At 43.4% G+C, this 23,146-nt stretch overlaps 2 protein-coding genes, 1 long non-coding RNA gene and 1 other non-coding gene across 4 annotated transcripts; 2 read left to right on the forward strand and 2 right to left on the reverse strand.

Annotated features, from left to right (window-relative positions):
* Positions 1-21: 21 nt before the first annotated feature.
* Positions 22-2,310, reverse strand: LOC108937334 (uncharacterized). The gene is made up of 3 exons (XR_001966338.2): positions 2,068-2,310; positions 1,885-1,970; positions 22-1,686 (listed from the first exon to the last, which is right to left on the reverse strand). It is a non-coding gene; the product is annotated as an uncharacterized LOC108937334 (long non-coding RNA).
* LOC114911114 (small nucleolar RNA SNORA50) lies at positions 1,405-1,539 on the reverse strand. The gene has a single exon (XR_003797894.1). It is a non-coding gene; the product is annotated as a small nucleolar RNA SNORA50 (small nucleolar RNA).
* An 800-nt stretch (positions 2,311-3,110) lies between the features above and the next one.
* Positions 3,111-8,940, forward strand: samd9l (sterile alpha motif domain containing 9 like). Its single transcript, XM_018756180.1, has 2 exons — positions 3,111-3,178; positions 4,140-8,940. The coding sequence occupies exons 1-2, from the start codon at positions 3,163-3,165 to the stop codon at positions 8,759-8,761; spliced, it is 4,638 nt and encodes a 1,545-aa protein (XP_018611696.1). The 5' UTR covers positions 3,111-3,162; the 3' UTR covers positions 8,762-8,940.
* Positions 8,941-10,287: 1,347 nt separating this feature from the next.
* On the forward strand, positions 10,288-18,486 carry gaa (alpha glucosidase). Its single transcript, XM_018756298.2, has 19 exons — positions 10,288-11,487; positions 11,580-11,731; positions 11,883-12,048; positions 12,179-12,275; positions 12,479-12,598; positions 12,721-12,839; positions 12,941-13,072; positions 13,470-13,580; positions 13,693-13,806; positions 14,409-14,493; positions 14,813-14,930; positions 15,051-15,184; positions 15,435-15,586; positions 15,760-15,908; positions 16,740-16,881; positions 16,989-17,087; positions 17,234-17,398; positions 17,497-17,649; positions 18,058-18,486. The coding sequence occupies exons 1-19, from the start codon at positions 10,918-10,920 to the stop codon at positions 18,121-18,123; spliced, it is 2,844 nt and encodes a 947-aa protein (XP_018611814.2). The 5' UTR covers positions 10,288-10,917; the 3' UTR covers positions 18,124-18,486.
* The last annotated feature ends 4,660 nt before the right edge of the window (positions 18,487-23,146 follow it).

The following is a 23,146-nucleotide window of genomic DNA, read 5'->3' on the forward strand; positions in this document are numbered from 1 at the left end:
ATGAGTTGCGATTGACTTTTCTGTTGTTTTTGTTGCCATGTTTACATGGCAATCAGCTACAGTAATACAACAAAGCCTGTTCCAATGCACTACTGCCGCAATATCCTCCTCCTGAGGTGTGAAATGTCCTAATTAGATGTTAACCTTTTTACACACATCTTCAAACTGTGATATTGTCAACTCTTAAAATGACAAACATTTTCTAGAAAACAATACTTTACAAGAATCTAGGGGCTGCAGCACAGTGCTGCTATATCCCCGTCCCCCAGTGCCAGGATGTGCCGTTCCGACCTTTGGAGACGACTGAGGTTTCCGCTTGCAAGGCTGCGGATGCTTTTCCCAGGCGCATTTCCACTAGCTCTGCCTCATTGTCTCGGTGCTCAGAAAATGTAACTCGTACTTCTATGCTCTACTTGTTCTGTCCTTTCCGTGTGGAATATTTCTCTGGAAGATCTCAAGGTTGTCAGTGTTGCATATTACAAATTTGTTTATCTGAAACCAATGTGCATATTTTTTAGTTATGTGTTGCACTTAAATTTCACAAGCATTTTTTTTTTTTTGTTCTTTTTGCCACATTTCTTTTTGTGTTGGTGGCAGATATGCCTTCAACTTGTAAATGTTCCTTTGTGGAACAGTCAGAGATCAGTAAGTTGTTCTAAAATGGTAGTTTGTTTTTGCCATAATTTAATCATGCTAGATTAAAGATTGCACCACTAGTGAATGTATTTAAAGAGGACTGTAATTTGCCTTGTTTTTGCTTTTTTCCATATGATGTCTGATGAAACCATTTTGCACACAGAATACTGTATTTCAGCAGATGCTCATTAATGGTTGGCTCTTTGAAGGCATCACAGAGGTTAGTTAATGCACATGCTTACTTTTATAAAAAGCAGATGAGGGTTAAGTGAAGGACAGGAAAGAGTAAATAACAGCCAGTATGAGTAGGTCTTCTTTGAGCAGGAGCATCATTTGTATCAAGCACTTTTCACAGAGGCTTCTCAGTTTTACCAAAAGTGGAACGCAGCCCCTATTGCAAACCCTAGCCGTTTTACGAGGGGCTCTTTTTCAGGTGATGCCACCTTGTTTGTCCACTACTACTTCTGTCTTGCCATTGTTCACCACAGCCAATTGTATAAACTCTGTAGAATTATTTGTGTCTTTAAAACTATTTATGCCAGTAAGGTAATTTCTCCATGTTACTTTTTGACATGTTCTGAGAAGGAAGGGGAATCTCAGCTGCAGCATCAGTGTAGTTTCTTCCCTCCTCACTTCTAGTAAAGCTTTAACTGAAACTAAGCTGTTAAGGGGGGAGTGAACGTATGCAGCTATAACATACTCATGTTAAAAACATAAAACTTAATCTCATGGTTATATACCCAAGTTATGTTTTACTGTAAGGTGGTATGGTGTGACTTGTTTTTAAAAGGGCAGCTTGGGCAGACTACCAAGGAGCCCCAGTTATAACAAGCCGCTGTTGCTCTCGCACCACAGCTTGCCCGGGGGTCACAGGCAGACTCCACGGGTTCAAAGGAGGTGCACAGATAACTGGTGTCCAGTCAAAGACCACTCAGTCATTGTGGTACTCAAGTTTATTTTCACTGAAAAGGATTGGAGTCCAATCTTGTGCCACTGTCATGGAGATTCTCTGGTTCTTCTCCTTGCAGGAGAGTCCTCACTGACTCAGTTCTTTAAAAAAAAGACAAAAGATGTGCAAAAATGTCAGCTGGAGAGTTCTTTAAAACACACAAAAGGAGAGAACTCCTACGATGTTATGTCAGTAAAAAAAATTGACTTCATTATTTCATTCAGAAGTCTAACGCGTGATGAACATCATTCACAACGATCAGTGTGGTGGAGGCATTATAAGTAATTAAGGAGTCTTACCGCGCCACGCTGCACCACGCGCCCCTTCCAGCCACGTGCCGCGCGCGCGCCATTAGTCAGCACGCGCAGCGGTGGAAAACAGTCACCTGAAAGAATCCGAACACGAGTAAAGAATTTCAGTCATTTACAAGGAGATCATATATTGATAATACACTATTATCATCAAAACAAAGCAAGTCTCACCTCATTACTGCATACACGTGGCTAGGTTCCCCTCAACTCTTTTCAAATCCTAAATCAAGTCGGCTAACAGCCCTATGCATAGAAACACAGACACTATTAAAAGAAGTCATACTTCCAAAATCATTATAGTTAACTAATCTAATTTTGAACAACCACCGAGACTTCCAACACGTCCTTCCGCTTCCCTTGCATAAATACTTGATAACGCGCTGCTCCCCTATTTATTCCCTATGGCGCTTCCGTCAGCAATACGCAACTTCCGGATCATGTCACCTATTTCCTGTATGTTCTTTCTACGTTTTTGTTGCAGAACCTTTTAATTTAACATTTTTAAATAAATCTTAAACTAACTATATGTGTTCTCGCTCCTATTTTTATTGCAGTGCATCTAATGCACGTTTCCAATTAAGTTTAGTGTCTATCGCAAGCTTTGCTAATTGCTTAATGTACGTTGGAGAAATTACGCAAAGTGTTTTATTCGGCATATATCTCTGTCATCCAAATGATTTTTAAAGAAAAATGCAAACGTATTGATGTTTTTATACAAAAAGAATTTTGATTAGACTACAGTGAGTGAATTCGTTGAAACAACGTGGGGTAGTTATGTTAAATGTAGTTTTATAGCGATCACCTGGTGGCGCTAGAGGAGCAGGAATTCAATTTGATGCGTTTCGCAGAGAGTGAAGATAACAAACTCCACGAGTCTGAAATTCAACCAACAATAATGTTGACAGAAATAAAATTACTCGCTTCAGACTGCATGTATATGTATTCATGATTTCATCCCCTTTTCATTGCCAGTTTGTACCAAGAATAAAACTTTCCAATACATGATTGTTAAAATATTAAAGTCTTTGTGTGCTTCTTACCTGGATAAAAACAAAACCTGTTATGATAAATATGAAACAGTTGCACATTTCTTCAAATGCACTACTGACTAATACTTGTTTAAGTTTCGGTTTCCTGAAATCGAAACTGAGCCAGAGAGAGAGAGAGAGAGGGAGGGGGAGGGAGAGGGAGAGGGAGAGGGAGAGGGAGCGGGAGAGAGGGAATCGCAACAGGATCCCGCGCGTCGGCGGCGCAAAACGCATCCCAATGTTTGACCAGCAAGGTAAGTAACTTTTGTTCAGACTTTTATGCACTTTTTTACGTTGCCCTATACTCCCCGCACCCGTTCGCAACAGGGAAAAGTGACACCGAAGCGGCGGGGCTAAATTTTACCTCAGCTCCAGATACGGTACAGTAAGTAACTCGATCTGTACTACTGGTGCGACGACCGCAGACAAACTACTCTGATACATATATATTAGTATGACTTAAAATGTGTTTAACATCTAGTTGTCTGGCCTGCGTCTATCCGTCAGGTAAGCAGACGAGCCGGTATGAGTAACATTTACTTTGGTGATGTACGGAAAGTGAAAGATTCCTTGGGTCGTCAGAAGTGAAAAATCCTTTTTGCTTTCGCACAAAAATACAACAACGTACTGACAGAAGGTACCAGTATACAACTAGAGAAAATGAACACCACATTTAGAAAAATATTCAAGAATGCAATATATATCGGGGGGTGCGGTGGCGCAGTGGGTTGGACCACAGTCCTGCTCTCCGGTGGGTCTGGGGTTCAAGTCCCGCTTGGGGTGCCTTGCGGCGGACTGGCGTCCCGTCCTGGGTTTGTCCCCTCCGGCCGTACGCCCTGTGTTACCGGGTTGGCTCCGGTTCCCCGTGACCCCATGTGGGACAAGCAGTTCTGACGTTCCCACTAAACGACCTCCTCCGCCTCCAGCCAGTCAGTTTCAAAGTACAACTTTTACATTTTTCATATTTCAAACCAGCAAATGAAAAAATATGAACCCATGTTTTCATAGACAGGGTACATGCGTGTTCAGGTGCCATGAACTCATAATGAATGTAGTGCTTTGTGGCTACTGTAAAACACAGTGTGCGTAACAGAAGCACAGTGCACGGCGCAATTTTGTTAATGCTTTTTCGCCTAAACATTTTTAAGACTCTATAATTGTCTGTGTGCTTGCCATATTTCTTACATATTTTCCTTCCCATCCGCATAACTGAAGAACACGAAAATCTGCCGGTTGAGAAATGGACGGAATCTCATGTCAGCTCCTGGCTGAAGTCCATAGGAGTGAAAGAGCATTACATTCAGAAACTACATGAAGAAGAAGTAAATGGGCAAATCCTTCTGGAGCTAACTGAAGACTACCTGAGAAAAGAAACTGGAATGAAATCAGGCCCAGCGCTCCTGATAATCAGGAAGAGGAATGAGCTTATCAATTCTCAGCAAGAGCAAAAACCTCCAAAGGTACAGAAAAAGCAACAGAGTGGCCCTACCAGAGAATCTGAAGGTAACGATGTGAAAGAGGAAGTGAGCCACCTAGACACTGATGCTGGGGCGGCGCAAACACTTCCTGAACCAAAGACAAAGACTTCGCAGAGAAAGTCATTAGGTGGCACATCTGCCAAAACAGACTGCAAACCACGGCCTTTTGGAAACAATGGCGTTGACTTCACATATGTAAAACACAATGTTTTGTTTCCTGAGTCTGGTATTATTGACCTCATCTCACCATGTCATGAATATAAATCATTCTCTACAGCTGCCACATTAGATCGCCAAAGGTTGCAAGCTAAGTTTGCCAGAGAAGTCCTTAAATTTGGTACTGGCTGCATGAATATCAGATCAAATGGCACCATTCACTTTGGTGTAATGGACAGTAGAGAGGATGCTGGTTTTGTGCATGGTGAGATAATTGGTTTGGAAGTTAAAGACAAAGATATCTATGTTGATGCATTGGATTACACTGAAAGGTGCTTCTCCAGTTCTGACAGTGAGCATGTGCGATGGTGTATACGGCCACCAGTGTTCATAGAAGTTGTTGACATTAATAGCACTGTTGTTGACATTAATAGCACCGAAAAACGCTACATTGTGGAGGTCGACATTGTTCCTGCAGTAAGCATAGTGAGGAACCGTGTTTACTCTGTTCGTCTACCAAACTTCAGAGAGAAGTCTAACAAAGTTGAGTTTGAAAAGGACACAATATATCGAAGAGTTGGCTCTAAAACTGAACCAGTCAGTGATCAGAATGAATTTTACCAGCGTGTAAAAGACAGAGATGTTCAGAGAGAGGAAGCTGAGCAGGCAAATTTTCTCACTGCTCCAGACATCTCTGAAGACCTTGGGAGAAAACTGACAGTCCTGGTGACCAGTGGAAAAAAAGTAATAGAAAAAGAGAAATGGTACATTCTGGTCACCAACAAATTTCAAAACAGTGATCTGAGTAACATTGACTTCTTGCTGAACATGAAGATTTTCTGTGTATTTGACTTTGACACTGATTCAAAACGATCTGGATTCTGCAGCAAATATCTTGAGCACCATGCTGCTAACTTGCATTTCTTACAGAACTACAAGATTCCAAGTGGAATGAGTATCAGGGATTTCGAAAGTCACCTGCACTTATTTGAACAAACCAGTTGGATATTCTGCAATGGACGTAGCGATTTCAGAGGAAATGAAGTGCCCTGTGACGAAATGATGTGGATAAAAACAAAAATTACACTATTGAGGGAGTCCGTGTCTTTGATCTGTAAGCAGATTTTGCCTAAGGGTTCTTTCTTAGTGATTTTTCTCCTGACATCTCCGGTGGAAAAACCAATTCTGCACACTTTCTATGAGTTTTTCACTGAGATGGAAGGTCATGAGGACATCATTTGCATATCAGAATCAGAAGAGAACTACCAAAAATGGGAAAGCTTTTCTGAGGCATCTTGCGACACAAATGCCTTAAGAAGTTCCAGCGTTGTGGGAATGAAAATGAGCCATGTGAATGCAACGCTGCAGCGCATTCAGCCTCTTACTACCCGCACAACAAAGCATTTGGCTGTCTTCACTAAAGGAGAGTGCCTGCTTGAAACTCGTGAAGAGGAGAGGATGTATTCTCTGGAGATCCTTGGTGTTGACCAGTGTGATGGGACCACTGAAGAATTCATTGAAGAAGAAAAAGAAAGAATTGAAAGTTATTTTTACCAGGGAGGAAAAGTAAGCTGGTTGAACTTTTGGCTTGCAGAGAAGAAATATGTTGGGGAGGTTATTCAAAGAGATGCCTACAGAGAGGTTTCCAAGCTTCTGTGTGATATTCCTAGATGGAATGTAGAAAGCACATTTATAAGCAGAATCAATATATACCATCACCCAGGCAGTGGTGGGAGTACAGTTGCTCGACAGGTGCTTTGGAACAACAGAAAAGAACTGAGGTGTGCTGTAGTGAAACCATCGTACTCAACTAGTGTTGTCAGTGAGCATGCTGTTCAGTTACGAGAGTATGAAGAAAAAGACCCACAGAAATGTCTTCCTGTACTTCTGCTGGTAGAAGACTGTGATAATGAATTCCTGGATGATTTGAGGAATGAGCTGGACGTTGCCATCAACACCAAGAGGGTTACACAAGGAACACTGTGTTTCATCTTGCTGAGCTGCAAACGATCACACAACCCAGAGAAAATGAGCAAGGAGTCCCCTTTACGAAATGTTGCTGTGACTCACAAGCTGTCTGCTGAAGAGAAAAGAGAGTTTTCAGGGAAACGGAAGATGCTTGAAAAGCACTACCAGCCAGAGTTCATCTTAACATTTGTCTTGATGACTGAAGAATTTGACCAGAAGTACGTGACAGATTTTGTAGAACATTTGCTGCAAGACATTGATCACACATCTATTGTTACTCGACTCATTCTGTATGTAGCTCTGCTGAACTCCTACGTACAGAACTCATTCATCTCACAGTCCCACTGCGAAGCCCTGCTGTCGCTAACCATACACATGGACAGATTTCGGCAGCACACCTTTGAGAGATCATTAAATGAGCAGGCTAAACTTGTGTTCATACATCTCAGAGATGAAAAGACATACATTCAGTCAATCAGAATAATTCATCCGTTGGTTGCGAAAGAAATTCTCCAGCAGCTTCTAGGTAATGATAAGCAGCAAAGTAGCATTGCCATGGATTTTCTTAAGGAAGATGTACTTTATGAGCACAGGTTTGGAAAAGAGGAATATGTGAAGTTTCTCCGAGCGTTGTTCATGAGGCGCTACAGAATAAGTAAAGGTGATGAATCGGACAGTTTTTTCTCTCCTTTAATTGAGCATGTGAAAGACCAGGAGAGCCCTGAGAAAGCACTCGAGCTCTTGGAAGCAGCATATTCACGTTTCAACAAGGATGCCTTTTTTGCGCAGCAGCTTGCTAGGCTGAGTTACTCCTGTGAAAAATTTGAAGAGGCAGAACAATGGGCTGAGGTAGCTGTCAGAAAGATGCCCCAAAACTCTTACATCCTGGACACCAAAGGTCAGGTGTATAGACGATGGTTTATGGCCAAATGCAAAACTCTTGAAAAAGTTACCAAGACTCCAGAAAACACAGCGGGTGCAATTGAAACTGCTCTCAAAGCCATGGAGTGCTTCAAAATGTGTGAGAAAGCTGCAGTATCGGATCTTGAAACTATGAACAATTCTGGATTTTTTGCGGCTGTAGAAGTTGGATGCAACTTGTTGAAACTCATTTTCTCACTGCGAGTCTTTTCAAGTAAAACCGAGTGTCAGAAGTATCTGCTCACAGAATATATCCCCGAAGAAGTGAAAAAGCCTTGGGAACGCTTCCACAACCAACTAAAGAGTCTTCAGTTGACTATGCATGAAGCCCTGGAATGGATTTCTGAAGATCTGAGTTACTTTCAGACTGACGTTGAGGAGGAGGAAACAGTTGAGAGCACTGAAATGAAGATAAATAATCCAAAGAACTGGCTGGTCAACAAGTCCTCTGTATATGGGAAATATTTTACCAATACTTCTCTGAGCAGTGCTACACAGATGGACTTGAACCAAGGAAATTTAACCCCGTTCATGAAACGCATGGCTATTTACCACCTTGGAGGTGGAAATATAACAACAATCTTTGCCCTCCTGGCAGACCAGAAAGATAAAGGCCAAATAAAAGTGCTGGAGAATATCATATCTTTGTATCCCAGTAACCCACTGATGGCAAAGCTAAACCAAACTGACCTTGTGAACTATATTGCAACTCAGATTGCCTTAGGCTGCCTCTCGACACAGTCTCCAAAGCTTGCATCTCTTCATGACCTTAGGCATCTGTGCCAGCAATTCCCAAGTGAGAGAACAAAATGTCTGTCCAGCGCTCTGTTCCTTGTAACATTGCTTTTCTGGCCAGAAGAAGAAGACAACGTGCAAGATAGAGAAAACAAGTATGGAATTGTTATGTCAGCTGTTGAATACCTTAAAGGAAGTTACTTAAACAAAATGAAAGACATTCCAAGGAGGAAACGGAGGATTTTCACTCATTTCTTCCTGGGTAATGGCAGGGGATGGAACAAGATTATCCATAAGAGCAAAGTGGAAACAATCACAAAGCTGCTTTCTGTGTCAGAGAAGAGGATGAAGTGGCTCCGTGGGGAAGTGTGGAAGATGCCAGAGATTGCGAAACAATTTAGGACCGTTCAGGGCTGGACGGAAGACGGCACAGTTTACCTTGATGGTCCTCAGAAAAAGAAGTTTATGATCCCAGCTTTGAATTCAGCCTCCATACCTTATGGCAACGAAAATGTCACGTTCTACTTGGGCTTTACGTTTCGAGGGCCTGTTGCCTACAACATCACTGTAAAGCAATAGAAAAAAGAGAGGCAGACAGCTGCAAGTGTAGTGAGTAAAATACTCAAAGTCACCAGGAGCGAACTCGTCTTAGTCTGGAGAAGCACTTATTCTGATAGTTCTGAGAAAATACAGTGGAAAAAAATGGAACTCTGATAGTCAAGTCTGATATTTAGCGCAGAAATTACTGATACTGGTCTGAAGCATATCCATGGCACAATATGCATTAATTAGAAATTACCACTGGTGTGAGATGAGCTTTGCATTTTATGTACTGAACTCAATTTTTATAAGGCACACAGGGAAAGTTGCATTCAGAACTACAGTTTTTTAATTTCCAGATTGATATGTACATTTTATGTATTTTGTATTTGTTTTGTATTCTGACCCATTCTAAATTTTAATAATTACAATTTAATTTTTTGTGTAATGTAAGCACTTTTGTTTTTTGACTAATTGTTCTATTGATCGTATTTTCTAAATAAAATTTAAATCATGATATTTGATTTCTGATTATGCAATTGCATCTTTTGTACCACCTTTTCATTTCTTCATACATTTTTTTTTCTCTTTGCACATTTATTTTCTGAATTGATTTTCAGTTATCATAATAATATGAATACACCAAACACCTGAAGGAAGCTGTATCAAGCAAGCTTCTCCCGTGTATCTCTGTTGCACTATATCTGTGCGCCAGATCATGGAACCAGCTGAGAAATCTTGTGACTATTTATGATATGTAAAAATAATTGCAGAAACAACAACAAAAAGAAAAAAAACTAAATGTCAAGTGATACATAGAATTCCTTGAAAGGCTATATTATTACAAATAATTGTGATTTTATTTACTCTTCTTTTGTCATAAATTATTCTTCACAAATAACTCAAAAGAGAGATTTTATTAGGCATAGGCTATATGAATGATTAGACATTATTGCTATAAAAATACCTTAGTCTTTAGATATTGTTATAATCATATATATTTTATATAGCATGTGTGAAAGCAGATTTTCAAAATACTTTTCAATAAAGAAAGAGACATGGCTTACACTGCTAAAACAATTTACAAAAAATGTCAGAATCTATCCATTTTTATAACTGTAAAATGCAAGATGAATGATTAGGGAAAGGAGGAGAAGAGGATGAAAATGACATGTAAATACTTTGAAGATGATTTTGAAGGGGGGTGGGAGGTGTGCAGAACAGTTCTGATATTCTGGACTTGTTTTATGTGATATTTTATCAGTGTTTCAAAGATAAAGCAGGAATTTTTATTTCAGTGCAAAAATAGTAAATTCTTTCTGACTAAGTACCTTTTCTTTCATTTAAATAAATGATATTAAAGCGTTATGAGAATGAATTACTTAAGAATGAATAACACTCATTACGCGAGGGAACCCTATTTGCAATGGAAACTAAAAGCATGTGTCGGACCCCTCCGTAAAGTGGTGTTTCATCACTTTTTTCGACTCAAGTCTTCATAGATAGATAGATAGATACATACATACATACATACATACATAGATACATAGATACTCGAACAGAATTTCACGCCGCCCTGTGTGTCCGCGGTGAGACCCCGTACATTCTGCTTTGTGGCGGTCTCAGTGTTACGCCCATTGTTTTTCGTTTTCAGTTTACGTCAGCTCCTTTATTGCTGTTTCGTGACGGATATTTACACGGCATAAAGCGAACTGTATTTCTTCTGTACATTTAAATGTAATCTTGTGTTCCGCCGTCTTTCATCTTTCCGTACACGTTGTCCTCTCCGAGGTTCACTTGATTCGCGAGACCACCTGTAGCTGCAGCTAGCGTCCTTAACTTAAGCTAACTTAGAGTTAGAATTACTGTAACTGTTGGGAAAATCATCATCATCATGCATCATTTGAGTTAAAAAGCACGATATACACTTCTCCAGCAGAGAGAGAGAATGGGTATTTCGGGATACTGTGTGTGTAGAAACAGGCTGATTTGGCGCGTACTTTGCAGACAGGGTTAGTGACGTGTAGTTAGTAGGCTGGTGTACACTGACAGGGTGTTGACCATCTCTCACAAGTGTGATTTACCCTTAACCCTTTCAGCCTGGGTTTGGACTCAGGACTGCTACTATCTCCACTCATGAGCGTTATGGACTCACATAAAGTACTAGCAATGGTTTAGTTTGGCTGTGAGTCACGATGACCTTCCAGAAGAACCAGTGGGCGGTGTGTTCGAATCCCACTCGATCCATCCTTCTGTCCCTTTCGCTGGGCCTCGCGGTGCTCTCGTTCACCGCCTGTGTGTGTATGCGCTGTGTGTATAAACAGTCAGCGGTGGCAGCCTCGCACGAAATGGGCATCAGAGCGCTGAATGCATGGGATCAAGTGCCACGCGTGCAGAAGTTTTCAAGAAGCCCTGTAGACCTCCAGCGGAGCGCTGGGTCTCGCCTCGGTGGACCACCAAAGGGTGATGAGTGTGCGCTCCCGTCAGAAAGCCGCTTCGATTGTGCACGGGACCGAGCCTTGAGCCGGGAGGAGTGCGAAGAACGTGGGTGTTGCTATGCTCCCCTGACCCAGAGTATCTCCAGTGGGCCACCCTGGTGCTTTTACCCCCCTTCTTACCCCGGGTACAGCATGGGACCGCTCTCTCCCACTTCCCGGGGACAGGCAGCAACACTGACACGCTCTGTGCCCTCATACCTCCCCCGGGAAGTCTCCACACTCCGACTGGAAGTCATGTTGGAGACGGAGAACCGGCTGCATCTGACCGTAAGTATTGGATGGAGCGACCTTCCATCTGCAGACTTTGCTGTAAGAGCAGTGTGAGCATGTTCACGGACTATGTCTCCTCACACATTTAGCTGAAGGATCCTACTTCTCCACGCTATGAGGTCCCGCTGTCAGAAACACATCCTGGGAGCAGCAGTGAGGGCCAGGAACCCTTGTACATTTTACAGTTCCTCCCTTCCCCTTTTGGATTCACAGTACAGCGCAGATCCAGCGGTCGTGTTCTGTGAGTCTGTTGTCTTCCACAGCGGTCGATATTTGATATTCTTTCTCTTGATTTAGATTTTGATAGAGAAGTGTGCCACTAACAGGTATGTGCATGTAAGATATGTATATATTCGTGTGTGTGTTTGTGTGTGTATTCATAAATGTCCCAGTTTGAACACCACGGTGGCGCCCCTGCTTTTTGCTGACCAGTACCTGCAACTGTCCACCTCACTGCCCTCAGGCCTGATCTCAGGCCTGGGGGAGCACTACACCCCTATCAGTCTGGACCTCAACTGGACCTCCATCACTCTGTGGAACCATGACGTGGCACCTCACGTGAGTGCATTGACAGTTATTCGTTGCGGTTATTCGTTGCTCATTTTCACACTCAGCTTTAGCAGGCGCAGCTTACGTTCACTTATTTCCCTTGGCTAAAGGTCTGCTGTGTCCTCACTGTCTCTTGCAGAGTGATTTGAACCTGTATGGATCCCACCCATTCTATCTGGTGCAGGAAGATGATGGCAAGGCCCATGGGGTCTTCTTGCTCAACAGCAATGCCATGGGTGAGGCAGATTGGACAACAATATAAACTGTCTATGCAAACTCTGAGCAACTGCTTTTCGCATTATGCTTTTGTCATTAACTGGAAAAGTGAAGGTAGACACTGTTTCACTTGGCCTTAAATCTTACTGTGGTTAAAACTGAGCACTGAAATATAAGGCCAGAGAAAAAGGTTTAAGCTTTGCTTTGCTCTCTCTGCGCGTAGAGGTAGTGTTGCAGCCCACCCCAGCTCTCACGTGGATCTCCACTGGGGGGGTCCTGGATCTATATGTTTTCCTGGGTCCTGATCCACAGGATGTGGTCCGACAGTACCATGAGGTGATTGGTAAGTCCTTGGCTTTGTCTCATTGGATTGACTTTGAAGTAGATTAGTCACCCAGCCTCAGTCATTTTGCCAGAGGGTGTCCCATGACACATTTCACAATTTCTTTACCGGTCTATCTTTAGGGTTTCCCATGATGCCACCCTACTGGGCTCTGGGCTTCCACCTCTGTCGCTGGGGTTACACCACCACCAATGCCACTCGAGATGTGGTTCATCGCATGCGCAGTGCCGGCTTCCCCCTGGTACTGAGGTGGCAAACACTGCACCTGGACGCTACTGTGTTGGCTGGCCTGAGCTCCTCATCTGATCTATAATATGTGTTGCTTGTTGCTTCCGTCCTAAGGACGCACAGTGGAATGACATTGACTACGCAGACGGTCGGAAAGTGTTCACCTTTGATCCTCAGCGTTTTGCTGACCTCCCTGCCATGGTGAATGAGTTCCACCGAGAAGGCCTGAAATATGTCCTCATACTGGTGAGCGTCTCAATAGGCTACCTCAGACTTCATTCACAAGATGCTACACTTCTCATGTTACTACCATATAATAAATAGATAAATTATTGTAAAGGAGACTGGGATAGCTGAAAATGTAGTGGTTAGAGCTGCTACCTTTGGATCTGACAGTTGCTGCTTTAAATGTGTTTTACTGCTATAGTACCCTTGAGCAAGGTACGTACCCTAAATTGCTCCCTTGAAATTACCCAACTGTTTAAATGGGTAAATGATTCTAAGTAGCTCAGCGTTATAAGTTGCTTTGGAGAAAAATGTCAGCTAAATGAATAAATGTAAATGAGTACCCTGTTATTGTATAATTAGCGTAAAGTAAGGCACCAGGAGTGCCTTAAATCTGTGTTCCTTGTCCATGTTTCAGGACCCAGGGATAAGCAGCACAGCTCCACCTGGATCCTACCCCCCGTTTGATGAAGGGCTGCAGAGAGGAGTATTTATCAGAAACTCGACTGGGCAGCTACTCATAGGGAAGGTATGGATTCCACATTTTAATAACACAGCAACTTGGTGTTTCACCCCTTCTAGTAATGAGGCAGTGAAAATGTATTGAATGTAAGCTTGTGTTTCTAAAATCTCTGTCTCAGGTGTGGCCAGGTCTGACAGCTTTCCCTGATTTCACGAACCCGGAGACCAGGAGCTGGTGGGAGGACAATATCCGTGCCTTCCATGACCGAGTCCCCTTCGACGGCCTGTGGATTGTACGTGCGCCATGGCTTTCTTACGTTGTAGTTATTGTAAATAATAGTTATTTCATACCAGAGTCCTGCTTGGGGTGCCTTGCGATGGACTGACGTCCCATCCTGGGTGTGTCCCCTCTGGCCTTGCGCCCTGTGTTGCCGGGTTAGGCTCTGGTTCGCCGGGACCCCGCTCGGGACAAGTGGTTTCAGACAATGTGTGGGTTTATTAAACATAGCGCCATGTGCTGGTTAGGGTTGGGACTGTTGCTCCTTCTTACCCAGCTGTAGAAATGGTTAAATAATTGTAACGTTAACACTGTAAGCCGCTTTGGAGAAAAACGTCAGCTACATGAACAAATGTAAATGTAAATACCAGGGCTCTTAGTCTCTGTTTGGAGTTGCCGAGTGTGTACAAATGACCATGTTTTCCTCATGGCTCTGTTCTGTGGATTCTCAAACCCTGAGCATGCCAAAGGGAAAACAATATTATGACGAAGACGGTTTATTTTTAAAGTGCTGTGCTTTGTACTGTATGAGCTGCCTCTTAGGGCTATTTAATGTCAGTATAAAGTCTCATCATGGCTTTCTGTTTATTTGCGTAAATCTTTCTGGCGGATGCCCAGGACATGAATGAGCCTGCGAGTTTTGTGAGTGGTTCCGTCGAGGGCTGTCCAGACACCGACCTGGAGAACCCCCCGTTTGTACCGGGTGAGCGAGTTACAGCAGGGCTCCCGCGCTCGCCCTGCATTATAGTCTTTATCACTGTTATGTCCTAGTATGCCTTGCTATACTTTTTCACATTTAGCAAGAATGCCATCATGGTGTTTTTGTACAGTACAGTTTTCAGGGCTTTGTCTTGCTCATCACCTGCTGTGAAATGTGCTTTGCTTTAATTTCTTAGTGCCTTTGGAGAAAAGTGTATTTTAAAGGAATAAATGGAAGTGTAAATTACAAAGGTGAGCAGAGTCTCTCTCTCTCTCTCTCTCTCTCTCTCTCTCTCTCTCTCTCTCTCTTTACATCAAAACAGGGATCATTGGCAGGCATCTGAATTCTGGGACTCTGTGTATGTCTGCTCAGCAGAATCTCTCCTCTCATTACAACGTGCACAACCTCTACGGGCTGACGGAAGCCAGCGCCACACACAGGTCTGGCCTGATGATGCAAAGACCTTTTCACATGACTGCAGCTGTTACTTGTCATTTATTTCTCAATGATCATCAGCTGATTTATAAATGGAAATGGAAATAAGCCTTTTCTCTATACAGTGCCTTGGTGAAGGTTCGAAGGTCACGACCCTTCGTTCTGTCCCGTTCCTCCTACCCGGGTCTTGGTCGCTTCTCGGGCCACTGGACAGGAGACGTGCAGAGTGACTGGGACCAGCTACGCTACTCTGTCCCTGGTAAATTAGAGTGAAATCCTATACAAAGATACTTTTCACCTGCTCATTAATCTTGAGCACAAGTACATAACTTTTAGTTAAGTGCACACTGTCTCCTAGTTGTAAACTCATCAGAATTCATTACAATGGATCAACTGACAGCAGAACTAATTAAACGTATTAACATTCTCACAACCGAGAAAAAAAGTGTCTCACCCCGACACGGCAGATGTTTAAGCGTGAGATGTGAACTGTAAGTTTCCTCCCCTAGCGGTGTTGCTGTTTGGCCTGTACGGGATCCCACTGGTGGGGGCAGATGTATGCGGTTTTGGGGGCGACACGACCGAGGAGCTGTGTGTGCGCTGGACCCAGCTGGGTGCTTTCTATCCCTTCATGAGAAACCACAATGACAAGCCTAACGCGGTGAGACACTTCTGCTGTTGTCAGTGTATGTGTGGCGATTCTGTGCATCTTTGTTCATCTCATTGTGTGTTTGTTAAGTGGCGACAGCAGTGGGATTCATACTTTTGTGTTGGTTAGTGGTCAGCAAGTGCTCATATTGCCTCTGCTTTCGCTTCCTCTCCCACCATGTCCAGTCCCAGGAGCCCTTTGTGTTCAGTCCACAGGCCCAGGACGCCATGAGGAGAGCCATCTTGCTGCGCTACTCCCTCCTTCCGCTGCTCTACACTCTGTTCCACCATGCTCACGTCTCCGCCAGCACTGTAGCCAGGCCTCTCTTCCTTGAGTAAAGTTGCACCTCCAAACCATGTCAATCCCTGCTTCACCTACTTGTAATTACCTGAAGATGTGTTTTTTTTTTTTTTTCCACATCAAAACTTATGATAGCTGTCAACAGTTTGTGTAGATATGGGCAACCTGGACAATACTTGAGGACCAACTAGATAAAAAGTAAAAAGCCCAGAAGTGTCCTATATCTCTGGGGGTTGCTGTTGAAGAGCTGGGAGGACATGGTGGCTGATCTCCTGAACACGCTTGTTAACCCAATGTCCTCATGGACAAGACAAGTTTCAAACAAGTGTGCTCAAACTTTTGACTGGTTCTGTAGACACACAACTTCCCAGACTAATTCAAGGCCATCTAATGCTGCAAGTTGTTTCACTGGCCAGAGATCAGCGAAACTACTAACTGAAATGTGGTAAATTTAAGTGACACAGGGGTGTCCTTGTACTTTGAGCAAAGTGCTTAACCTGCTGTGCTGTATTCTTTGTAAGCATCATAGATTGTTTTTGAGTGCAGCAATGTTAGTAGTAAGAGTACATCCTTTTGAAATGTAATTATGGATAGCGGGTAGTGTAATGCTTAGAGCTGCTGCCTTTGGATCCAAAGGTCCCAGGTTCAATCCCCCCTTCAGCTGTAGTACCCTTAAGCAGCATACTTCCCCTAAATTGCTCCAATAAAATTACCCAGCTATATAAATAGGTAAATAATTGTAACCTTAACATTGCAAGTTGCTTTGGAGAAAAGCGTCAGCGAGATGAATAAATGTAATTGTTACAATGCCACAACATGAGGGTGGAAATGAGATACTTTGTTTCCATCTCTGTTAATTGACCAGGTTCCCCTCTGATCCTAACTGCCAGACAATTGACAGGCAGTTCCTGTGGGGGGATTCACTACTGATAAGCCCGGTCCTCGAGCAAGGAATGACGGAACTGGCGGCCTACCTGCCCCCTGGGATCTGGTACAGTCTGCACAATGTAAGGAACACTTCCCGTTCCTCTAAGAGCCGGTTCACCCTTCTGTGCCCAGGCCGTGCTTTGCAGAAGTTGTAACCAAAAACGTCTTAACTTGCTCTGTTCTCCAGGGACAACCGTACTACAGCAAGGGTCAGTATCTTCTTCTCCCGGCACCGCTGGACACCATCAACGTCCATCTAAGAGCTGGTCACATCATTCCGCAACAGGTCTATTATTCCTTTTATGGTTTCCCTTTAAGTCTCTGCAAATAATAGGTTAACACATCTGCCGAATGAATGCCATTAGTACAAATATAATGGCGGCTTGCATTTTACCTGTATTATTAGCATGCCGTCCACCTTCGTATGTTCAGGAGCCGGCGCTGACAACCGGTGCCTCGCGTACAAACCCCTTTCTCTTGACTGTGGCTCTGTCTGCTGAGGGCGGGGCGTGGGGTGAGCTGTTCTGGGATGATGGTGACAGTCTGGATACTTATGAAAAGAAAGATTTCTCCTTTATAGTCTTCAGTGCAGGACAGGTGAGTCCTGGGGGGCAGAATATTCGTGTCAGTAGGATTGGATCACATAAGGACTTCATGTGGTCAGTGTGAGATTTTGACCCCTCCTCCTTCCCTAGGATAAGGTGGTGAGTGAGCCCCTCATGGTGAACAGAGCCCTGGATGGATTGCTGCTGGGAAGGGTTCGCATTTTTGGGGTGCTGTCAGCACCTCAGGAGGTGCAGGCAAATGGGGAGCAGGTGAAAGACATCGTGTACCACTCTGACACCAAGGTAAGCTCACTTACAGGGTCTTGTCTTCATGTCTGGCGTACCCTGAGTGTGGTCTCTGTAGTCGTATACCCGTACAGAAGAGGGTGTTTTGCTTGAGGAACTAGATTCTTTTGGGATCAGAACTTTCCAAGCAATGTCTAAGGAACAAAACTACTGTAGCAGGCTTGAGCAAAAAAGCATAACTTGAATTTCAGCAGGAAAATGTTGTTCCGTGTAGCTTCCAGCATCACATCCAAGGGTAAGAAACCAGCAGAATCAGGTAGCTTGAAGGTAAAGGAACTGAACTTGTGGCTATGAAGGCCCAGGGTTCAAATCAGAAGAGGTAACCATATCAGTCAGTTGGCAGATGTATGTATTTTTATGGAACTCAGAAGAACTGTAACGCAGTGCAATTTCTCGTCTGTGCAGATGCTGACCGTGTCCGGTCTGCACCTTCCTATGGCAGAGCCTTTCATCATCCAGTGGATCCTCTGAAACGACCCAGATGAATCCTGGCACTGCATCGTTTCTGCAACAGATCAAAGTTCAGCATGATGTCCCAGTTGGGCCTAGTTTCCGCTGGAGGGAGATGGAAGGAGAATGGAGAGGAGAGGAGAGACAGGACTCATCGCAAGGATTATGTCCACTTTGGGCAGGATTGTAACTAAAACTCCGTTTTCACTTTTCTGCTCAGCGTACGCCACGCCACATTTCCGTGTTCTGCTCGTCTCATTCCTCCCCGATATTTTCTGATCTGCTCTTCATATTCACAAAAAAGAAAAAAGTACGATACTTCTGTTTCCTTACAATTAAATATGACTGCAGCTGTTAAATTCTGAAATAATTTTGTATATGCCTCCGGACAAACATTTCAAATGTGATAATTTGTAATATTTATTGAAATATATTTTTATATTTTCATAAAGTGTGATCACTGACTGTGTAAATGCTTACTTTTTATATATACATCCTTTCCATTTCCTAGGTGCATAGCGGACACAGACATCCAAAGTGACTGACCCATATTAACAGCTATACACACACACACATAGAGTTAGATACATAAGTCACTTGCATTGTAGTAGGTCCATACTTGAGCTGCGACTAAGATTCTTCAGGTTACAAGTCGGTGTCCTTATCTACTGCTCTGCACAAAGGTAGAGTTTGGGGTGGTTCTTTCTTGGAGTCACCAGCAAGTCCATGGTTGAGCATCAGTGGTAGTTTTGAGCTGCAGCGAGGGCCACAGCAGCGCCTCTGCTCCCCACAGCATGGAGAAGTGGAGTGGCTGGATACATACCTCCTGGAAGCTGGTGAGTCTGCTGCAAAGAGACGGTGGCACAGAAAAATCAAGAATTTAAGAGTTTAAGCCTTGAGTCTAAAGCTGCTGTCCAAATATGGCATTTTAGTTTTGTTGAGTCTTATTCGAATTAAGTCCAGCTCTGTGATTAATAGGTGATGTTTTGTCATCACTTGAGTTGATAAAATAGGAGCCCCTCTGTTCCCTGCAGACCTGTGACCCTTTCAGGTGGAGGTGGCCATTTGGACCATCTGCTCCAATGGTCAGAAGGTCATGTCTGCATTTGGCCACAAGGAGGAGCCAGAGAGGAGCTCAAAGTGGAGGGAACAAGTGGGGAAAGAGCATGGGGGTGGGGGTGGGGGTGGAATTGTGCAGCAATTTATCCAAACATATGACACTGCACAAACTGCGTGTTGCCATGGCAATCGCTGCTTGTGCATTTTCTCTTCCCTGCCTGGCTGCTCGACAAGAGGATACAGTGAACAGTTATCCTACTTTGTCTTTTGTTGAATCTTGTTTTATGTACAGGGGCTTCCCAGAATTGACACCTTTGATTAAAGATGAACAAAAAAGCAGTGTAAAATGATATATATAACTGTCTGTCATCACCAGATTAATTAGGACAACCTCAAGCTTTTATTGAAATACACTTCTTTCAAAATGTATGTTGATTCATGAGCAACAGCTGTTGGATTCCCCGTCTCTACGACGGAGTGGAGCCTCTTCCAGAACAGATAGCAGCACAAAGCCTTAATAATGTTGGAGAGCACTTTGGGTGTGATCTGGACCAGTTTTCCATGCAGGATTTTTCCAGATCCACAATGTCCGTAGTTGTAAACTTATGGGTGCTCTCCTCAATTCGCAGTACAGGTGTCTATGGGGTTTAAATGTGCTGACCGTGATGGCCGTTAAAACCTCGCCTTTGTTTTCAGCTAAACATTTCTTTGCTGATCCTGTTTTGTTTTTGGGGTCATTCTTGTTCTGAAAGGTTCACCTGCACCTTGCGAGTGTTTTGCAGCTCCCCGGTACTCCAGGCAACCCGGTTTTCAGCCAGTGTGTGCTGATTCTTGGTGGAGGTCATCAGGCCATTGATCTTAGCAAGAGCCCCAGGGCCACTGGCAGCAAAAGAGCCTCCCAATATTGATGATCCACCTCTGATTTCTACAGTAGGTATACTGTGTCTTTCTTTGTGTCCGTTCCCGTCCTGACACAAAACATACTGGTGGTGTGACCGACCAAAATATTTCACTCAAAGTTCTTATGGCTTTTGGGAAATTCCAGCTGCTTCGGTTTGTACCTTGTTTTCAGGAATCACTTTGTTCTGGCAACCCTTCCAGACCCTGTTAGCATGACGGTACCTTCTGGTGCTTGACTTGGAGACGTAGTCAGTCCTAGATTATACAAGGCACTGCAGTTCTCCAACTGTAATACTTGGGGTTTTTGTCTTTCTCACCACGCAGTTTTTGTGGTTTGTACTTCTGTACTCCCTAAGAATTACCCTAATTGTGCTAAGTGGTATCTTAAAATTTTCTGGGGTTTTTTTTTTTGGAAATCCATGACCTGATTTGTGAATGTCAGCCGTCACTTCTGTCTTTTCAAATGTCAGTTCTTTCCCATCCACCATGAAAACAAAACGTTTTCTTAGGTGTTACCCTCTCTTTTACCGTATTGAAACAAAGTCTAAGAAAGGGTTCCTAGTTGTACAGTCTGAATTCCATGGCACATTTCATTTTATTTTCTGGGTCAAATAACACAGGGATTCAATAATTCTGTAAACACTGTACTGCTCATGTATGAATATTTTTCACAGAAGTGTATAGCAGTAAAAGCAGCCTGAGGTGTTCTTGATTTTTTTTGTTGATGATAGCTGTTTTGCTGAGTTATTTACCTTATACTTCTTATTCTTGTTTGGCTTTATCAAGGGCGTCTATTTTCTTTTATTCATTCATTCATATCTTTTTTATTGTTATGGGTACAGGGGACATAAAAAAGACACATGACCAACTTCCACTACAAGTGAAAAAAAAATTGAGAAACTATATCCACTGTTCCACAGGCTACAAAGATGTTTACAGCTTAGGAATCTGAAGTTAGCGTTCAGAAGAGGTCCTGCTGCTGTACGCTTGAGGTGGTCCTTACGCTAATTTCCATCAGTAACATATTCAGCCGTTCCAGTGAGCTGAATTATTTGTAGTGAACATCCCTTAGATAAAAGGCCACGCGGTGAACAATCGAATAACTGTGATGGATGGCTGCAGGGGTGTAATTGTGCAGGTCAGCACTGGCTCTCCGTGCTCCCGAGCCGATAACAAGTCCAGTGGGGATCAGGGGTACTGGGGTTCCTTCCTGCACTTTCATCATGCAGCTCTCCATATGACCTGAGCTACGATCAGCCCAGACAGGACGGCTGCTGTCCCAACACTGCTTTACTGCACAGTTTCAGATTCAGCGTGGTCACAGATACATTCTGTCTGATGTCAAATGTTCAAATAGAAATACAGTGGAGCTCACTACTGAGCCTTTTATTCTTTTACAAACACCTGCAAAGGTTTTTTTTTTAAGCATGCAAGAAAATGAAATACAGTGGTTCTTAGAAATGTATTTTTACACATTATTCATGCATTTTTGCTGTTAATGGCTCATGGTAGTAATTTGTTACTTATAGGCCTGGTTTTGCTTCTTTATATATCTATAGTGCAGGGACCAACTGCTGGACTGTGATGATAAGTCCTTTGGGAAACAAAAACAATAACACATCATATCAACCGTGTGTGCGCGTGCCTGTGCACACATGCAAATATGTGCCTGTAATCTTGTTCCTATGTCCCATCCCTGTCCAGGATTCAGTGAAAGTAAAGTGAGCACAAGGAAATGACATTTGTAATCACGACTTCAAATGAGAGTCCTTAAAATGATGCTCCGCTGCCTGAATAACATGATTTCGTTCATGATTGTCGCTGCATGCCATGTGTCAACAAGGAGTGTTCATGTGGCAGTGGTGTGCGGACTGGATCGCAGAGTGACTCACGAGTATCTTAAGGCCACAGAAAGGGTCAGAAAGGAGGACTAGTTCCGAGCTGGGTACTGCGGTGCCTCTCGTTGTCCTCTTTCTGATGTCTTTGTGCGGCAGAGGCGAATTGCATCATTTCACTGATTTTTCCCTCTCTGTGCTCCCAAAAGCGGGCATATGTGCTCCTACAGAATGCCCAGAAAATGCTGTCCTCCCAAGCTCATGCTTCTAAGCCATTAATAATAACCAGTCTGTTCCATACCTACAATTCATACCATTTATTTTAGATTCTAATTGATTGCTTTACTTGAGGGTACAAAAATTTTTCTTTCAATAGAGGATAAGTAGCGGACCCTGGATATTTATTGTTTTTATTTTTGGGTGATGGGCTGCGAAACTGTTCAGCAGCCGTTCCCCGAAGCCCCGGGGACCAGCCAAGCCCTGGCAATGGGACTAACAGACACTAAACCGTTGCACTGAATTGCATCAGGTAGGACCTTTTTCCCCAAGGCCCTCTGGAAAACAAGCAGAGCTCATTCCTCCAGGTAAACACAGTCCTCCTCCTTTATTGACTTTGGAAAGCTTGCTTACCGAACATGCCTGTGTTTATCTGACTCTCTTGTGGTCTTACATTTATTTAGCAGACGCTTTTCTCCAAAAGAACTTCCAGTGAACCCAATGTGATGTTATGAGCCCACACACCTTATTCACCGAGGTGACTTACACTGCTAGATACACTACTTACACAGGGTCTCTCATACATCAGTGGAACACACTCTCCCTGTCACTCACACACTATGGGTGAACCTGAAGAGCATGTCTTTGGACTGTGGGAGGAAACCAGAGCACCCAGAGGAAATGCACGCAGGAGATGCAAACTCTACACAGACTGAGTGGGGATCGAACCCACGTCCTCTCGCACCACCCAGACGCTGTGAGACAGCAGCGCTACTCACTGTGCCCCCTCCATTTTTGTCATCATCAATCGAATATTTATTTTTAATTATGTTAATATAATATTTATTTATCCGTCAAACATAAATGGACACTCATTCTATTTTGGGGGGAAGAAAGACTGGTAGGTGGTGGGATCCATTGTAAGGGTCAGTCTTCTGACCATCAGCCTGGGAGTCACTGTTATTCTTGTCACGCCTTAGGAAACAAACTAACCGATTTCCAAAATAAATACTATTGATGTAAACTGCACACCT

The sequence above is a fragment of the Scleropages formosus genome, chromosome 8 (assembly GCF_900964775.1).
Source record: "Scleropages formosus chromosome 8, fSclFor1.1, whole genome shotgun sequence".
NCBI lineage: Eukaryota > Metazoa > Chordata > Actinopteri > Osteoglossiformes > Osteoglossidae > Scleropages > Scleropages formosus.